Genomic DNA, 21,032 nt, shown 5'->3' with positions numbered 1-21,032 from the left:
GCAAAGGAGATTGACCATGTCCTCATTGACGGTCGTTGGAGGATGATCCAGAACTGCAGGGTCTACCGGAATGCTCAGTTCCTCAATACTGACCACAGGCTTGTTGTAGCAACTCTAAAGCTGCACCTTAAATCCTGGAGAATGGTACCATCCCAGCCGAGGCTGGATGTTGGCAAGCTCAGGGATGAGAGAGTAGCTGAGGAGTTTGCGAACAGGCTGAGTGGACACTTGGGGGGGTCTGGGTGCTTTGGGGGGTCCTGAAGAGTTGTGGAGCGCCTTCAAGACCACCGTCCTTGATGTTGCCGGTGGATGCCTTGGAGCTCACCGCAGGGCAAAGAAGAATTTTGTCTCTCAAGGGACACTGGATACCATTGACCAGAGTCACAGGGCCAGGCTGAATGGCAGAGCTGAGCTGTTCAGGGAGCTGAGGCGTAAAACTGTACGTGCACTGAGGGTGGACAAGGAGGCCTATGTGTGAGGAATCTGTGAGGGGGTAGAGCATCACCTGTGGACAGGTGATTCTCGTCCCGCTTACAGGGGAATTCGCGCATTACGTTCATCCAAGCCCATCCCTCGGAGCACTGCAGTTCGAGCAGAGAGTGGTAGGCTCTTGACAGAGGAGTCTGAAGTGAAGGCCCGCTGGTCCGGTTACTTTGAGCGGTTGTACCAGGCTGATCCCCCAGCTGTCGAGTTGGACGTCAAGGGTGTTTCAATCCCTGTTGCTGACCCTCGAATAAACTGTGGTCCACCTTCGCTTGTGGAAACATGGGCTGCGGTGAACCAGCTGAAACGGGGCAAAGCTCCAGGGATCTGTGGCATCCATGCTGAACTTCTCAAGGCTGGTGGAAATGCTGCACTCGTGTCGTTGCATGCAGTTTTGTGCTCTGCCTGGAACACAGGCATCATCCCAACTGACTGGAAGAGGGGCCTTGTTGTCCCTCTCTGGAAAGGGAAGGGTGATCGCCAAGACTGCAACAACTACCGAGGGGTGACGCTGCTCTCAGTGCCCGGCAAGGTCTTTGCTCGGATAATTCTTGATAGGGTTCGCCACCATCTGCTTGAGCACCAGCGTCCAGAGCAGTCAGGCTTTACACCAAAGAGGTCAACGATTGACCGTATCCTTGCCCTTCGTGTCCTCACCGAACGCAGATGAGAGTTTCGGCAGGGGCTGCTTGCAGCCTATGTTGATCTCTGTAAAGCGTTCGATTCAGTGAATCGGGATGTCCTCTGGAGGATTCTTGGTCTTCGTGGGGTGCCACCAAAACTGATCGATCTGATGTCTGAACTCTACTCTGGTACTGAGAGTGCTGTGAAGTGTGGTGGTACCATCTCTGACTTATTTCCAGTTGTTACTGGAGTTCGTCAGGGATGTGTACTTGCCCCCACACTTTTCAGCACTTGTATGGACTGGATTTTAGGGAGGATGTCGGAGAGATCAAGTTGTGGTGCGTCATTTGGGAATGTCAAGATCTCGGACCTTGATTTTGCAGATGATGCAGTCATCTTTGCGGAGACTTTAGACATCCTCTTGGGGGCCCTCGAAGTGCTGAATGAGGAGTCGGAGCCGCTGGGATTACGGGTTTCTTGGGTCAAAACTAAGATCCAGGCTTTCGGTGACATCTTGGATGCTGCTGTCCTGTCTGTGTCTGTTTGTGGTGAGGATGTTGAGGTCGTGGAGAGATTCACTTACCTTGGCAGTGATATTCATATCTCTGCTGGCTGCGAGTCAGAGGTCAATGGACGTCTGGGTCGGGCCTGGGGAGTCATGGATTCACTGGATCATGGAGTGTGGCGCTGCCGGTACCTGTGCGGGAGGACGAAAGTCCGAGTCTTCAGGTCCTTGGTACTTCCAGTCTTGCTCTATGGATGCGAGACTTGGACTCTGACCAAGGATCTGAGACGGAGACTGAATTCCTTTGGTACCAGGTCTCTTCGGAGAATCCTTGGCTATCGCTGGTCGGATTTTGTGTCCAACGAGCGGTTGCTGAGAGAGACTCGGATGAGATTTGTTACCTGCATAGTCCGTGAGCATCAGCTGCAGCTGTATGGACATGTGGCTCGTTTTCCTGATGCTGATCCTGCTCACCAGATTCTCTCAGCGAGGGAGTCTCATGAGTGGAGGAGGCCAGTGGGCCGACCACGTGCCTCATGGTTGCAGCAGGTTGACCATCATCTCAAGGAGATGGGGATGGGCCTGGCATCTGCCTGGGGGATGGCCAGACGGAGGCCCCTGGAGTACTGGCGGAAAGTAGACGCAGCGACGCGCTGTTCTGGCACATGCTCCCATACCTGACCTGATATTTTAACCTACAGCTTCCAAGTGAAAAACAAATTCTTCACATTTCAGAAAATCAAGTCCAATCAATTGAATGGACCACAGGTGGACTCCACTTAAGTTGTCAAGACATGTCAAAGATGATTAAAGGAAATTGGAAATACCTGAGCTCAATTTGGAGTTTGAATTGAATATTCAACACACAAGGGTTGAATACTTATTGATGCAAAACATTTCAGATTTTCATTTTTAATTAATTTGTAAAAATCTCTGTGAACATGTTTTTACTTTGTCATTATGGTGAATTTTGTGTCGCTCGGTGACAACAATTTTTAAATTAAATCCACTTTAAATTCAGGCTGTAACACAAAATGTGAAAAAGTCAAGGGGTGTGATTACTTTCTGAAGGCACTGCATGGTTTTTGATGAGACAATGAAGAGATTTGGTCGGCAAGCATGATAATGAGCCAGGAAAAATGTTATACTTCCAGCGAGGAGCTGATTGATTGTTCCGTCCCACCGGCCGAGGAAAGAAAAAGGGACGTCCCTTGTTTGGTGAGGTGCGACACAGCAGCCCTCTCCGCAGGTTCAGTGCAGCAAGCAGCACCAAGGAGAAAACAAAATTCCTCCGATTCTAGGAAACAATTCAGATGCGCACCTTCCTTTTTAATCACTTCTCTTTCACAGGCCCATTCAGGTGTTATGCTTATTTCACAATGAGTCACAACCGCCAAAGCCATGAGCCTTTACGGCTTTTTACAAGCCCCTTGTGGGGATTTTAAATCCCATTAAAAGAAGAACGGCACCTGATCATTCCTGCCTGGCACAAACTGCAAGACTTTCTGTGCCTTTAGAAGAACATGAAGAGCATACAGAGAAAAATACCATGTAAACACCACCAAAATCTGGTGGGGGAAAGATACAAACAAAGTGGCAGAGAAGATGAACATCTATCTTACGTTACCACGACGTATGTCTCACCTCACCATTAATTATGTTATGTTTACTCTAAACAAATATTGAGGAGATAACTGCACTATATGAAGCATTTACTAACCCCTAAGGATTACTCTCACAACAATAGTATCTCTGTATGAAAACCTTGTCGATTCTCAACGACTAAGTCAATTTACATATGTGATGTGTACTCTGTATTTTCTGCACTCTTAAACCATTGGACGAAATATGTTGAAAAGTGGTGGTTGTATTCTGGGTGGGCATGGGAATATTTTATTCAGTGGCGGATTAATGCCCGGGCCCTGCGTGCACATGCCCAGGGGTCCTGAGCTCAACTTGGGTCCCGGGCAGAGGCGGTGCGAGGGCCATGCAATTACAAGGGGACCCCAGATAACATGGAGCCCGACACGACCAATCGTGGTTGAGAATCTTTCGAGACCCCCCCCCCCCCATGGCGGGGTCTCACTTTGCAGAGAAAACGTATCAACTTGTGAGTGGTGATAAACACAGCACAAAGGGAATGCTCCATCTTAAGGAAAGAAAGCACTGTGACTTCATGAATGGATTGAAATAATAACTATGCTTAATGTATACAAATACAACAATAATCATAATAAAATGTGTACAATTCCTCATGTTAATACATATTGATATTGTTTAGGAAATTCACACTACGATTTATTGTATGATCAAAAAACAACCCCTCATGAGTAAATGAACTAACCCATGCACACGCAGAATGTTGTGGTTTTTAAAATCAGAGCACCTGTCCCAAGGATGAAACCAAACGACCCCAGCAGTGCAGAAAAGCGAAAAAATAGCTCAACAAAAGGCGAAAAGAGTTGAAAATCACCAAAAATTAACTTTTTCGTCACACAAACGGCAGAACCTGAAAAGGGTGTTCGGTCTCACACTTCTGGGGTGTGTCCCATTACCAATCAGCTTGTTATCACTTGCCAAGCCAGCCGTTCCTTATCAATAGTTTTGTTGGACTGCTTGCTTAAGTGCTTAAGCCACTTGGTGAGCATTCTACAAGAAACATGTAGCTCTTCCACGAGCCTCGTTTATGTGTACAAAAAAAAAGAAAAAAACTTGGGAACTGAACACATTTCTGCAAGTGCTGGGGTGTGTTCCATTACCCAACAGCTTGTCGAGCACAAGGGGGGGGGGGGAGCCTGGTGTTGGCTTAATGGTTAGGGTGGTGAGCTTAGGCTCCCAGGATCCTGAGTTCAAATTCCACTCGGCTGTTGAATTAATACCAGGTGGGGTCGACTCTGCCTGTCATCCTTCTGAGGTTGGCAAAATGAGTGCCAGCATGCTGGTATCCTGTGTTGTAGTGGTGACCCGTCCAGGATTGTGCCCAATAGCCAAGGAGACTGCTTACGCAGCACCAACGCTCTGCACAGATTATGGTCCCAATGGATGGATGTTCACAACAAATGATGGACACTTTTGATGACTCTTATAAAGAGATGGATTCAAAGAAATTAGACTTCAGAGAAAGAATACAACAAAATAGTGTTATGGTTTTGAGGAGTCCCAAACAGATCCTCACATAGTTAAAGCAGTTATTTCAAAGGTTGATGTTATGGAACAAGGTTGTTAAGAGAGGTTGCGATGGAGCAATTGACCACCCACTACTGAACAAGGCTGTACTTAGTTTCCAAAAACAGGTGCAAATAGAAGACGGATACTGCACAGGAAAATGAAACGGCAACAAATACAGACCCAACAATTACAAAAAAAGACATATCAACAAATATACCCAAACAGCTGGGAGAACAACAAAAGAGCATGAAAATACAAAAAATAATTGGACCGAGTTGGGATCGACAAAAAGGTTCTTCGGAATTGCTAAGAAGAGGTAACCTCAACTGGTACAGAGACCAAATAATAATAAATGACCAAGATCAAGGACACCACACCAATGGATTTTAAAAGATGATGGAAATGAGCCAGATGAACAAGTGTGGGTTCTGCAAGACAGAAACAGAAAGTACTAGTCAACTGCTTTCGGGATGCAAAACACAATTATCAGAACAACTTTACAAACAACGGCACAACAAAGTATGCAAGGTGATTCATTGGCATATCTGCAACATCACAGTTCCAGAAAACTCATGGAAACATGAACCAAGGGCAATCATTGAAAATAAGGACGTCATGCTCACATACGACCTGATTATCCCATCGAGTGTGAACATAGAAAACAAAGCCTCGTGACTGGACATCGTTCTCAGGAACAAAAGGAAAAGCCAGCATTGCTGATTGAGATATCAGTACCCAGCGATTTTGGTTTAAAGGTCCCCTGACATGCAAAACTTTCTGGTTATTGGATTCACTATATATGCGAGATATCCCTTATTGTCGGGTTTTCCGTGTGTGTGTGTGTGTGTGTGTGTGTGTGTGTGTGTGTGTGTGTGTGTGTGTGTGTGTGTGTGTGTGTGTGTGTGTGTGTGTCTGCAACGTGAGGCTCCACAGCACAAACCAGCGAACCGATTTCGATGAAACTTTGCCAACAGGTGCCATATGGTCTGGGAATATGCGCGTTTGAATTTCGTTGCCTAGCAACCACCCGTTGCTGTGCAGCGGCCGAAAAACCACATACAGTATTTTCAATACTTGTCCTTCAGTTTTGAATGTAGAGAAACGAGACTTCGGAATTAAACACTTCGAGATATTTAGAAAATTTTACTCAAGCCGATTTTTGATTGAGGTTTTATTTTTCAAATGGTCGTCCTTCAAAAATCGGGTGTCTATTTACCGTCATTTTTTATGAGGGGCTTAGGAAAGTGGGCGGAGCTTAGGGAAAGTGGACGTGGTTGATGAAAAGTGGGAGTGACGTCGGAAAGTGAGCGTGGCTTATGGAAAGTGGGCATGACTTATGAAAAATATTGTGTGGCTCAGGAGGTGTGGTCAAACGAGCATTGAGAGAAGTTTATCGGGTTTTCCGTGTGTGTGTGTGTGTGTGTGTGTGTGTGTGTGTGTGTGTGTGTGTGTGTGTGTGTGTGTGTGTGTGTGTGTGTGTGTGTGTGTGCGTGCGTGCAACGCGAGGCTCCACAGCACAAACCAGCAAACCGATAATTTATTTATTTACCGTAAACGATTCCACGATCCACACACCACCTTTAATTATTTATTTATTTACCGTAAACGATTCCACGACCCACCCACCACCTCCAATTATTTATTATTTAAAGTGGGAGTGGCGAAGGAAAGTAGGCGTGGCTTATGAAAAATATTGTGTGGCTCAGGAGGTGTGGTCAAACAAGAGCATTGAGAGAAGTTTATCGGGTTTTCCGTGTGTGTGTGCGTGTGTGTGTGTGCGTGCGTGTGCGTGTGCGTGTGTCTGCAACGCGAGGCTCCACAGCACAAACCAGCAAACCGATAATTTATTTATTTACCGTAAACGATTCCACGATCCACACACCACCTTTAATTATTTATTTATTTACTTACCGTAAACAATTCCACGACCCACACTCCGCCTCCAATTATTTATTTATTTTCCGTAAACGATTCCACGATCCACACACCACCTTCAATTATTTATTTATTTACCGAAAACGATTTCATGACCCACACACCACCTCCAATTATTTATTATTTAAAGTGGGCGTGGCTTATGGAAAGTGTGCGTGGCTTATGAAAAATATTGTGTGGCTCAAGTGTGGTCAAACAAGAGCATTGTGAGAAGTTTATCGGGTTGTGTGTGTGTGTGTGTGTGTGTGTGTGTGTGTGTGTGTGTGTGTGTGTGTGTGTGTGTGTGTGTGTGTGTGTGTGCGCGCGCGCGCGCGCGCGCAACGCGAGGCTCCACAACACAAACCAGCGAACCGATTATTTTTAAAATGGTTGTCCTTCAAAAATAGGGTGTCTTTTTACCGTCATTTTTTATGAGGAGTGCCAGTTGGCAAAATACGCAATAGGAAAAATCTTGCCAGGCAGAGGAACAATTGTATGTGAACCAATATGTCTTGGCAATGAATTTTCGTTGGTGGATCGGTCACAATGAAAAGCATCGTATCCAGCGCTTCGATCCTAGCTAATCCCTCGTTGCCTACCGGCTTGTTTATATATTAACTTGACCTTCCAAGTGAAGAAATCACCCATGTTTTTTTTTATCAAAAATGGGATAATTAGAGCAATATTTTGATCATTTATTGTGCTTTTCACAACTTGCTATGCCCCGCCCCTAAAAAAAAGTTGACTTCAGCGAATCGCAGCATTGACGTCACATACAGAAACTCGCACAGAGTGGATTGACTCGAGATCTCTAGAGTCTAGCGTCTAGACTAGTCCGACAAATCCGTCATACGTCCGACTCTGCCGATAAATCCATCGTCCGTCCGACTAGACCGATAAATCTGACGTGCTGTAGCTTTTATTTTTTATTCTCTTTTCTTCATTGTTTTCTACTGGTGCTACATGACGACAGTAGGAACTAGAGGGGGAGCACTCGGTAGAGTGCAAAACCTCTGCTGCCAATACTGCTAGGTCACTCAAGTGAACCTGATATCCTATTCATTCAATTTGACGTCAACAGTGCTCACAGACTTATAGTTTGCAACTTTCCCTTTTACTTTTAACTTTTACATACTCAATTCATTTGTCATAACTAGATTCCTTGAGACAGAAATTGATTTTATGTGGGTATATCCACCTGAAGTTCCAAAATCAGCCGCAATTATAATTTTGGCATGTTTTTTTTTTGTTGGAAATCACTTATAACATGTAGAAATGCAAAAAAAAAAAAAATTTTGCTGAAAAAAAATTTGCAAATTTTTTTTTTCTCTAACAATTTTTTTTTGGGGTGGGGGGGGGGGTTTGAAATCACTTAAAATATGTAGAAATGCAAAAAAAAAAAATCAAATATTTTTTCAAATTGGCCGCCATAGCGGCCATATTGGATTTTGGACCAAGTCAAAAATCTAATAGTATGATCCTTGGATCAGACATAACCCCCCCCCCCCCACCAGGTTTCGTCGAAATCCGTCAAGGAGTTTTTCCGTAATACTGTTCACAAACAAACAAACAAACAGAAAGGGGTGAAAACAGTAACCTCCATCCATCTTCGATGGCGGAGGTTAATAAAAGAAATAAAAATGCAACAGAACGTCAGATTTATCGGACTACTCTAGACAATTGTGTCACAAGGTGTGTTCTGCACACAAGTTTTCATCGTATCCGGACAGCGAGATTGCTTCGTTTTATGCGCGGAGAGATACGGCCGATGACACGCGCCGGCCTTGTTTCTGATTCATTCGCCACGAAGCAACATGTCCGCTGCGCTGTTCACGTCACCTCACTAAAATATTTCTGAGATCGAGCAGTATGCAAGTCGAATTTACATTATTGAATTCAAGGTATTCAAGGCCATCTCCACTCATGGCTCGCAGACTTCCTCTCCTGTCGCAGTCAACGTGTGGCCCTAAATGGAGTTCTTTCATCCCCTCTTCCTGTGCAGGCTGGAGTTCCTCAAGGTAGCGTTCTGGGCCCTGTTCTTTTTCTGGTTTTCATCAATGATCTCTCGGACTCTCTGGAAAATCCTCTATTTCTCTTTGCCGACGACTCCACCCTCTGCCGTACCATCTGTCATCCCTCAGACCGGCAAGCAGCAGCTTCTTCACTCACTGCAGATCTGGATAAAATCACAAACTGGTCCAACACGTGGAACATGTCTTTCAATCCAGACAAATCTCACACTCTCACTATGTCTCTTCGAAAGGACCGTTTACAAAACCCCCCCATCCACTTTCTCAACAATCTTCTGGAAGAAGTCTTTTCTTTCAAGCTTCTAGGTCTCACTATCTGCCATGACCTTTCCTGGGAAAGTCACATTTCCAACCTCGCCTCAAAAGCCAGTCGCCGACTGGGAATCCTCCGTCGTGCTAAGTCCTTCCTCGGCCCTCTTGAGCTCCTGACCACTTTACAAAGCTTTTGTCCATAGCCTGATGGAGTACTGCTCTCCCCTCTGGGCTGGTGCTCCTGCCTCCCACCTTTCTCGGCTTCACGCTGTCAAAACCAGGGCATTTAAGATCATCGGCATCTCCCGCAATGAAGCTGAGTCTTTGGGCCTCTCACTCAATCACCGCAGGTTGGTCGGTGGTCTTTCTGTCTTCTACCGACTCCTCTCCAGCCTTGCCCCCCCCTGCTCTCTCTGCGATTTGTCCCCACCACATTTCCACACGGCGCTCAAGGTCCGCCAACAACCCCCTTCTGGTAAAACTACCAAAATCACGAATCACTGCTCATCTTCACTCTTTCATTCCTCTTTTTCCCGCCTTTGGAATAAACTTCCTCACTCTATTCTTTCCCATTCTTCCCTCCAGGCTTTCAAAACAGCTGTTCACCACCACCTCTTATCTTCCCCCATCCAAATCCTCGATCTTTTCTACCCCCGTTAATCCACCCAAGCCCACTTCCTTCATTTCTCCTGCTTTCCTTCCTGAAAGTCCCTGAAATGTCCATCTTCTCTTCGCCATGTTCCCCGTCCCATCCCCATCCCTCTCCCTTCCACAGTTCACCTAATGTGTCTGTTCCCCACTGTTTTGTCCCTTCCACTCCCGCCCCTCTTGTCTCATGCCTCCTTGCTGTGAGTTGTGTGTTAGCTCTCATACGAGCCTCGACCAAGGTATACAAAAAAAAAAAAAAAATATTGAATTACGAATAGGATTTAGTCTAACCAGTTGTTATTTCCGAGTCTTCCTTCGATGTCCTCCCGATCATCATGAATTCCGGGAATTTCATCGCCATTTTCCTCTGCTTGTCCTGCTTCGGGCCTCGAACTGGTAAGGCCGTATTTCATTTCCAGCTGCCTGAACTTCACCTCCCGTGACTATGTTATCTGACAATTCTCCATGTGATTCAGACCAGAATCCTTCATTTCTCTCACACTCACTGTCGATACCAGACAAATCAAAGTCCATCCCATCCATTATTCAAAACCAAATGTTCGATTTTTTTAAAGCAGAAATGAACGAAGCGATTGAGTCGACCAATCAAATGTGGAAACACACAGCCAATAGAATCACGTAGATCACCCACCCGAGTAATTAAGGTGCAGCCTTTGACATACTGTACGTGACGTCATGTGGGTTACGCCCCTTTCAGACGAATTTTTAGGGGCGTTCCCGAAGAAGTTTGTTTTTTTTAATTTTACATTTTACAGAATGAGTATTGTGAAAAAACATTGTCAGATCTGAAATCACAATGAAAAACTCCTCTAGGACATATATAAATGAAATTTCAGTACTTTTGCATGTCAGGGGACCTTTAAATAATGCAGAAATCAAGAAAATAACCAAAATCTAGGACCTCAAAAATGCGATCAAGAGATCTTGGAAGTTGAAAGCGTCAAAATTGCACGTCAGTGATAATTGGAGCAACAGGAATAATAAAGAAGAACCTCACTGAGATTTTGAAAACCATTCCTGAGAATATTACCACAAACGAACTACAATTGGATGGAATCTGGGGTTCGGTGACGATCCTGAAAAGAGTCCTCGGAACAAAACTCTGAGAACAACAAAGTTGAACAGCTTGGTCCATGAACTGTGGTCCCTTTCCGAAGCAGAGGTGGATACTTTGAGTCCTGGGAGGATTTTGTTCCACCTTCTGAAACCCACAAATAGAGATAACAATATATATATATATATATATCTATCTATCTATCTATCTATCTATCTATCTATCTATCTATCTATATCTCTCTCTCTCTCTCTCTCTCTCTCTCTCTCTCTCTCTCTCTCTCTCTCTCTCTCTCTCTCTCTCTCTCTCTCTCTCTCTCTTTCTCTCTCTCTCTCTCTCTCTCTCTCTCTCTCTCTCTCTCTCTCTCACACACACACACACACACACACACACACACACACACACACACACACACACACCTCATCCATTTATAGTAGATTAATGAGGGCACCTTGAAGTTGTGCATGTGCAAGTTTGGTTTGATACTATCAAGTTTTAATTTTCACTCATCTTGGCATTCCTTTTGGGGGAGGGAGAGGGGTGGGAGTCACAAATCTTCAAAAGTCTGATAAGCTCAAAAAAAAAAAAAGCTAATTTCAAGAAAAGTTGCAGAAATGGTCGATTTTGGGGTGGAGCTATTCAGTTCTTGAAAGTATTGAATACTTTGGCTGGAATTCCTGAAAAGAAAAACGAAGAGAAAATGTATTTGGGAAAATATATTATTTGCAGAAAAAATTAAATTGCAATTGAAGTGAGTGCATCACAATGCCAAGAGAGAAAAAAAAGGACAAAAGCAGCACAACAAGAAAATTATTACATTGCACTCATCAAAATGCAAAACAAAGGCGTCAACAAGAATCCAAAATATTCTGCCCGTAGGGTGGGTATTTGTTAGTGTGATCAATTGGTATCCTTTATTGGACCTATAAATCTCAATACACAATGGCAAGTTCAAAATGAAACTATGAAAAACTAGAAGGGCACTCGGTGGAGTGCATACCTCCACCACATAATGCCTGATCCACAAGAACATATCGGGCCCAATCAATACATTTTTGAACTCGAATGGGCACTCAGTAGAGCGCATACCTTCGCCAACGCTACATTTTGCCCCCCCCCCCCAGAAACCGTTGATTGTGAGGGTATTTAATCCCATACCACATCTGCCATCTCATATGTGTTATGATGGTTTAAAAACATTAAATTTCCTACTGTTTGACACTGATTCACTTACATTGTATAATTTCTGTATGAACTCCCTGACCTTTTTGGGTGTCGGTGTCAAGTCAATCTGATGACAACTGGTCACATTATAAGAAATCAAATATTACACATCACAGGATAGGGAATTGAATTCTAAACATTTTGAATCTACTTACATGCAAATTGTATAAGAATTGACCACGTCATGATAATAAAGGTCGTTGACCCCCTGACTTTTGACCCAAACCGCTAACAAAGGCAATGACGTCATTGTGTCATATCGTATATCACAAGATTGGGCATTGAATTCACAACAATTTTGGCATTGGTTGCATGCAAATTGGATAAAAATCGACTGCGCTATGGCAAAATGACGATTTTGACCTTTTCATGACCTCGACTTTGATCTTTGTACTCTTAATTTTGTAATTGGTATTAGAGTGTGGGGAACAGAACAGTCAACATTTTGGTGTTGGTTTCGTGCAAATCGGATAAGAATTGACCGTGTTATGACTAAAACCGCACATTTTGCAATGTCGTGACCCCCCCCTGACCTTTGACTCCCAACCGCTAATAAGGGTTATTACGTCATTGTGTCATGTCAGATATCACAAGATGGGGAATTGAATTCTAAACATTTTGAATCTACTTACATGCAAATTGTATAAGAATTGACCACGTTATGATAATAAAGGTCGTTGACCCCCTGACTTTTGACCCAAACCGCTAACAAAGGCAATGACGTCATTGTGTCATATCGTATATCACACGATTGGGCATTGAATTCACAACAATTTTGGCATTGGTTGCATGCAAATTGGATAAAAATCGACTGCACTATGGCAAAATGACGATTTTGACCTTTTCATGACCTCGACTTTGACCTTTGTACTCTTAATTTTGTAATTGGTATTAGAGTGTGGGGAACAGAACAGTCAACATTTTGGTGTTGGTTTCATGCAAATCGGATAAGAATTGACCGTGTTATGACTAAAACCGCACATTTTGCAATGTCGTGACCCCCCCCTGACCTTTGACTCCCAACCGCTAATAAGGGTTATTACGTCATTGTGTCATGTCAGATATCACAAGATGGGGGCATTGAATTCTGAACATTTTGGCATTGGTTGCATGCAAATTGGATACAAATTGGCCGCGCTATGGTAAAAAGACGATTTTGACCTTTTCATGACCTTGACCTTTGACCCGATCGCTCCCAAAATCTAATCAAATGGTCCTCGGATAATAACCAATCATCCCACCAAATTTTCTGCGATTCAGTTCAATACTTTTGGAGTTATGCGAATAACAAACAAACAAACAAACACACATATTCACAAATAAATAAATAAATAAATAGACAGCGATCAAAACAACCTTCGCAACAAAGTTTGCATAAGTAAATATCATGCGATACAGTACTATATCGTTTTTGGCCCTATCTCTCAATGGTGAAGAATCACTTTTTAATTAAATAATTCTCGCATCCAAATCGGGATTTAGATCTTCACCAAAATCGAATCAATTTGTCCTTGCCACACACCCAACCTGTGCACCAAATTTCGTCTGAATCTGTCTACAACTTTTTGAGATATCGTGCTACTTTCGTTTTAGCCTGATCTCTCAATGGTGAAGAATCACTTTTTAAAAAATGAGATCTTCACCAAAATTGAATCAACAAGTTTCATCCGGATCCGGATTTCATCCAGATCATCACAAAATTTCATCCGGATCTGTCCACAACCTTTTGAGATATCCTGTACATAAACAGACAGACAAACAGACAGAAAGGGGTGAAAACATAACCTCATTCACCTTCGGTGGTGGAGGTAAAGGGATGCATTTAATTTCACCATCGTCGCAATGCCATATGCTAACAGTAATATTCGAAAGAAACTGATACATGGTATAGTTATTGGAGGTTTCCTCAGAATCGTGTATGCAACGACATGTCATGTTAATCCGATAAACAGAACTAAAGCAATGAATGAGATGTGTGATAAAACAAGGAACTAAAATACAGCACACAAGTTAAAATCTACAGTTTGTAAAATGTCAAGACAGCATCAACACAAATGAACCAAGTATAACCCACTTCCTACATAAATTATTTGTCAGATATTTGGTGATAAACACCCACACACGCCTCTATATAATTAAGAGTATTTTATATAATATGTACTGGAAAGATAGGTTTTGTGATAAGGCCCAAGACTTTACCAGATGGCGTCAAACGATTTCTGCCTTGTTTGGCTGATAGAACAAGGAGACAGTCAGGAAGTGAAAATAAGTTTCTTACATTTGCTCAGCATTGTCTAAGAGCAAGGACAAAGGAAAATGGTGAGAATATTAGTTTTGCTCCCACATTATGTGGACTGCACTTTCCCAACAGTTTCCTCGAGGCAAATATATCGTTCACCATGTGTTAAAAGTTCTCTACCTGAAAACGCACACTTTCTCATCAGGACATGTCCCAAAGTAACCAAACCTGGGCCAAAAAGAACAATTTTGGGGTATGGAGTGATATTTATTAGTCCCCTACCGGTTTCACCGAAGGGGACTACAGGTTTTGCTCTCTGTCCATCCCACCTGTGATTTCCTGACTTTTTTTTCCCCATACTCTTTAACATATTCAACTAAAACCTGGTACGTGGCTTTATTATGATGAGTTCCATAACAAGTTTGAGTTTCAGAGTGTTTGGTCAATTTTTCAGAGTTATGCCCTTTGTGGACTTCGAAAATATCACATATTATACATGAGTCAGTGTTCAGCTGCCCTGATTACACCCTACTACTTTACACCCATTGGGGTAAAGTGACTTTCAGGCCACCCTTTATATGTACGTTTTATATATATATATATCTATATGTATATATATATATATATATATATATATATATATATATATATATATATATATATCATACTGGGCGTAGTGGCGTGTGCCTGTAATCCGGCTACTCGGAGGCTTGGGTTGGAGGATCGCTTGAGGATGGGAGCTCTGTGCTGGGCCTCACTATGAGAGGGTGTAGGGCAGCCCGGAATCATGACGAAACCCAATCCTTATCCCTGTGTCGTAAGAGGCGACCAGGGTTGCGTCAGGAAGGGCATCCGGCGTAAAACCTATGCCAAATCAGTATGCGGATCATAACGGATTATCCGCTGTGGCGACCCCTAACGGGAGAAGCCGAAAGAAGAAGAAGAAGCTGAACAGCTGCCCTGATTACACCCCACTACTTTTCACCCATTAGCTGGACCGCTGCCCTGATTACACCCCACTACTTTACACCCATTAGCTGGACAGCTGCCCTGATTACACCCCACTACTTTACACCCATTAGCTGGACAGCTGCCCTGACTCCACATTAATATCATGCGCTGCCATTGCACAAGGCAGTACAGATCGGCAGGCCTCAGGCCTTAGGCTTGGGTGTTAGTCCATTTGGCCCAGTGCAATTGGAATGATCCTCTGTCTATAACCATGCTGTATTTTTATGCACATTAGCTGTACGCATGTTTTTGCTTCATGTATGTACATGGAGTTATTTTAAAAAATTATTTTCAGCACCGAACGCATCATTATACACTGGCCAAATAAAAGGATATGTTTACTGGTGCGAAAAGTGTTGCAAAAACCGAAATTACGCACAAAAATATTCATTTATTTCACTTTTGTGTGAAGAGCATAATTGAAGGGTGTCGGTGGATGGCCGATAGTTATGCAACACTCACCTCTCTGTCCAGTTGGAGTTTGAATCTCGATCAAGCTATGAACTGTCACCCCGGCAACAGCATGGATTGTTTCAAAAATGTATATCGGGTTATTTAAAATATCACATCGGTAGGGGAAAGACTGTATGTTGCAAAGCAATTCTCACTCTTTTTATTATTTATCATTATTTCCTTTCCATAGAAATTCTCCATAAGACATGGAACTTGGTATAATAAAAAAAGTTTGGTATTACTGTCGATCAATTAATTTTCAAGTACAAATATTTCTTAATGTTAAAAGAGCATAATGTGAAAAACTGCATATTATTCAATGAAGAAATGACAGATTCACACAAACTGCTTCTTTGAGGATCATTAGCTTCAAACATCAAGGACCTACAGAAGCATATTGCTGGCTATTTAAAGACTCGACCAATGTATATAAGTAGACAAGCCATGACTATCATTCACTTCACGAAAGAGCAGCCTTAAAAATATCATATTTGCCGATTGGATCAATCATTTCAATATTTTGGACCACCTTCAGAGCTGAGTAACTTTGAATGGAAAGACCATGATACAGAGAATTTTGTCTAATCTCGGCCCAGTTACAAAAACTCTCATCCCGGTGTGTTTCGCAGGCAGGGTGAGGCATCAATGTGTGTGCCGTCCCTCAGATGGACGTTAAACTGGGTGTCTCATCTGCTGGCATTAGTTGGTCGACGTTAAAGATCCCACGGTGTCCTTGGCGAAGAGCAAACGAACTATCGCCGGCACCCTGACTAAGTTCCAAATTTCTACTCGAGCCAACAGGAAGCAATGGCAATCTGCAATAATAGCAAATGGTCTTCAGTGTTCCATTTCATAATTTATACCATAATGATGCAAGCATCATTCCTAACTTGTTGACTTTTGTTGTTACGTGTCAAGAATACCATGTACTCAGTTTTGTTTTTTATTTCACTATTTTAATATCAATTTTTTTGGCAAGGACTGGACTATTGGACTACTGGGCTAGGACTATTGGCTCGGACTTCCTCTTCGTCCTTCAAACCCTAATTGCTTGCCAGCAATTTCAATCAGTATATAACAGTCCACTGAAACCTTCAGATAGGCTTTAACATGTTTAAAGAAAGCTGAAATGCGCAAAAATGATATTTTTGGGTGAGGTCATATTCCAGTGATTTTCACAGGTTTCCCCTTCTGGGATTCCTCAAGACTTCTTACATGTGATGGAGGACATATTAAGGATTATTAAACAGCAGAAATACTATTTGTTGCAATTTGTTCAAGGTTGACCAAAGATTTTTGATAAAATGCTTGTATTACTTGAAGCGTATGACACTTTGACCAACAGTACCAAAGTTCAAAATAGCATGTTTGTACTTAATGTCGAACTTCATGTTTAGGTGGTGCACTCTTTGGAGTGGTTAGTCAGTGGCTAAAGCGGTGCCAGACTCTGCTGAATCACAGTTCTGTTGTGGTACTTGGACTGCTGATTCACTTGACAACTTTTGTCTTAATCTTCCTCAACCTGCCACCTGACGCTCCTATTGCTGGGGGTATTGGCACCGACAAACTGTCTTACCTCCATCCCAGGTATGCACATAGCCATGATGGGAATGCAGAGAGTGGATGATGTTATTTGGCTGGTTCATTCATTGTATTTTTCCAATCCAAGAATTCCAAATTAGATGTGGTCTCATTCACTTGTTCTTTCCACATTCATGTGCAGTGCTGCAGTTGCCTTGCTGTGTAGTTTCCTCCTGGGTTTTGGGGACAGCTGTTACAACACACAGCTGTACAATGTGCTTGGCAACTGCTATGCCAGTGACAGTGCCCCAGCCTTTGCCATTTTCAAATTTGTACAGGTAAGGTTAAGGTTGTACATCATCTTTTATGTGCATGACATTTCCCTTATATGTTTTATATTACCCTTAGCTGTTCATAAATATGAAACAACGGGTCTCATAAATTAACCTTTTGAGCTGTGAATTACATCAGAAAAGTATTGCATCCAACCAGGGAGGTGGCTTGGTCTTGAGGTCAAATTGATGTTTTCAAGGAAATATGTGTCATGGCCATAGTGGTACCATGACTCTCTCGATGGAATCCGATCACAGGAATGATGAAGTGGATTCACCCTTTTACTGGTATTTCAATTTACACTGGTGAACCCAGTAGTTCACGTATTATAATTTATCTATGCATATAATAACAGATCTAAGAAATAACTTTGAACAGATGCTGCAGCGAGTCTCCTTTGCTTTTGCTGCTCCTACTGTCTATCCATCCTATACTCTCATCTTATCTGACCTCTGCTCTATGTGCTTCTCTCATATTTTATTATCCTCAATTTGTCCCCTGTGGTTAGCTTTACCATTCTTTTCAGAGACAGAGTGCAGTATAATGTCAAAGTTAATTTATTTCACCTCGTCCTCCAGCTCTGACGAGTTTATTAGCAATGGCATTCACACGTAAAACCTGCTCCACAAAGTGAGGATCCGATCCATTGCTCCTTGAGTGTGTCACTTTGTCCCCCTTACTGGAGAAATGCAAAGTTGACCACATCCGTGCTCACTATTTTACACATAGATTGGATTTTTCAGTTCTGATGGTGTCTGTAGTGATAACTAAATAATGAATGGTTATTCGTATGACCAAATGGAATGTCCCTTCAATAAATGAACAGCCGTTAGCATTAAAGACAAAGGCACAAGAAGAAAACTTAATGAACAAGTAAAAAAAGTCGTAGCCCCCATTGTTTTAGTAATTTTGCTGTATGGAGTTAAAGGGTGAGCCCATATTTACTGTATATACAACTAAAATGGCCACCAGTCTACCATCTTTGATCAGATCACAAAATGAAGTGAGGGGCACGTGTATGTAGTCATGTACTGTGCTTTTGCCGAGTTAGAACACAATTGGACCATGCATGTCTGAGAAATGGTTGGGGACAGATTTCAGTAACAAATTGGCTACCAGTCAGCCATCTTAGATCTGATTTTGAAAAAAACACGATGTGCGTATGAAAGCCATTATTCGTTATCTGTGTGCCAAGTTTGAACAACATCGGTAAATGCTTGTCTGAGAAATGGTTGAGGACGTGTACAACATTGGGTTTTTTTACAACTAAAATGGCCGTCCGTCAGTCAGCCATATTGGATTTGATGTCGAAAAAAAAATGATGTGCACATGTATACAATCATGTGTTGTCTTTGTGCCAAGTACAAATAGCACTTTGTGCCAAGCACCACACTCAAATTCCTGCCACCCTTAAAAATACGTCATGCCATCATCGACTTGGATCTCAATGTGTTATTTGTCCAAAAAGAGTGAACTGTATAATTTAAGTCACTGACATGGAATACGGGCAGGTTTAACACCCATGACTAGAGAGGCGTGTGGCATGTTCCCCCTGTGCCCCCACCTTAATCCTGCTCTGCCTGTGAGTGACTATTATGCAGACTTGGGGTTGGGAAGGGGGGAAGGGTTGAGGAATTCAAGAAGAAAGGGTGAGTGGAGGACAGAGAGTTGGAGTGGGGAGGGGGGCAAATAAGGGACAGAGTTGGGAAAGGGGGGGTTGAACCTTTGGGGATGCAGGGTTGAGGACTTGTGGTTACGTTTTGGGGGAAGGGGAGTTGAGGACTTGGGTTGGGTCCCTGCTGGGGTTGGTTTCTGCAGGTCCCTGCTAATATTATATGCTGTCAAAGGAAATTCCTCGAACTTCCAAAATAATACACACTCTATTGGGAACAAATTCCTTTACAACAGCCTGGTATCTGTTGGTGTGAATGTGTGTGGGTATATATATATATATATGTATATATATATGTGTATATATATATATATATATATATATATATGTATATATATGTATATATATATATATATATATATATATATATATATATATATATATATATATATATATATATATATATATATATATATATATATATATATATATCTCAACCTCCTGGTGTGTATTAATTCAACTATGCCAACACCAGGCTATTATATATATATATATATATATATATATATATATATATATATATATATATATATATATATATATATATATATATATATATCTCTTCTTCTTCTTCTTTCGGCTGCTCCCGTTAGTTGTCGCCACAGCGGATCATCCATATGATCCGCATAGTGATTTGGCACATGTTTTACACCGGATGCCCTTCCTGACGCAACCCTGGTCGCCTCTTGCGACACAGGGATCTGGTACACCTATTTTAACCAGGGTATACACCGGCCCAGTACACTGGTACTCATTTCGCCGACCTCGGAAGGATGACAGGCTGAGTCAACCCCCTGGTGTATTAATTCAGTGGCCCAACGGGGCTTGAACTCAGGCCCTTTTGGATCCCAAGCCGCTGCCCTAACCACTGTGCCAACACCAGGCTATATATATATCAACCTCCTGGTGTGTATTAATTCAACTACGCCAACACCAGGCTATTATATATATATATATATATATATATATATATATATATATATATATGTATATATATATATATATATATATATATATATATATATATATATATATATATATATATATATATATATATATATATATATATATATATATATATATATATATATATATATATATATATATATATATATATACCGGGTGTAGTGGCGTCCGCCTGTAATCCGGCAATTCGGAGGCTTGGGTTGGAGGATCGCTTGAGGACGGGCCCTCTGCACTGGGCCACGCTATGAGAGGGTGTAGGGCAGCCCAGAATCATGGTGAAACCCAATCCTTATCCCTGTGTCGTAAGAGGCGACCAGGGTTGTGTCAGGAAGGGCATCCGGCGTAAAACCTATGCCAAATCAGTATGCGGATCATAACGGATGATCTGCTGTGGCGACCCCCTAACGGGAGCAGCCGAAAGAAGAAGATATATATTGTTGCGGATTCGCGCCCGCCGGCGTGCTGACGGCCACGTAACTCGAATCGCGGCACGTCGCCCACCGGACGGACAATCCAGTAGTGACCCTCTCGGACTAACGCCGGGAACCAGTCACGGGTGGACCTTTCGGTCTCACCGCGATCGAGCCAATCAGCCCCCGCGTGGGATAGGGTTGCTCGCCAAATTCGACCTACCTAAGTACCCACGCGGAGGGTAGACCGGGCGATCGCACCTCGCCGCAGGTCGACTTCGGACACGGGCCACTTAAGCGACCCGTTCCGTACTATCGGGATAACCGAGCGGTGTTATCGTCGACCTCGACGGTTCGATTAATTATCGGGCGTATTCAGCCCACTACCAACCCTTTACGTGAAGCAAGATGAGGATTCAATGAAGGAAATGACGAAGCGAAGCGGGAAACAGTTCAACACAAAGCACATTTATTCGCGGCACACGGGAAGCACACATATACAAT

At 42.8% G+C, this 21,032-nt stretch overlaps 1 protein-coding gene across 6 annotated transcripts in view; it reads left to right on the top strand.

Moving 5' to 3' along the window:
- LOC147021771 (UNC93-like protein MFSD11) overlaps nt 1-21,032 on the top strand; it is a 156,289-nt gene that overhangs the window by 58,745 nt on the left and 76,512 nt on the right. For all 6 annotated transcript variants that reach the window (XR_015060920.1, XM_085892126.1, XM_085892125.1 and 3 more), the window contains 2 exons: nt 17,024-17,213; nt 17,350-17,485. Coding sequence is in view for 5 of the 6 variants with exons in the window: in XM_085892126.1 (XP_085748252.1) it covers nt 17,024-17,213; nt 17,350-17,485 (326 nt within the window). In the remaining variant the exon portion in view is untranslated. The remainder of the gene's footprint in view (nt 1-17,023; nt 17,214-17,349; nt 17,486-21,032) is intronic.

This window comes from Eptatretus burgeri, chromosome 8, assembly GCF_056783735.1.
Source record: "Eptatretus burgeri isolate ZD-2024b chromosome 8, Ebu_testis_v1, whole genome shotgun sequence".
In the NCBI taxonomy this organism is placed as follows: domain Eukaryota; kingdom Metazoa; phylum Chordata; class Myxini; order Myxiniformes; family Myxinidae; genus Eptatretus; species Eptatretus burgeri.
The sequence above is the reverse complement of the archived record's forward strand: the minus strand, read 5'-3'. Positions and strand labels throughout refer to the sequence as shown.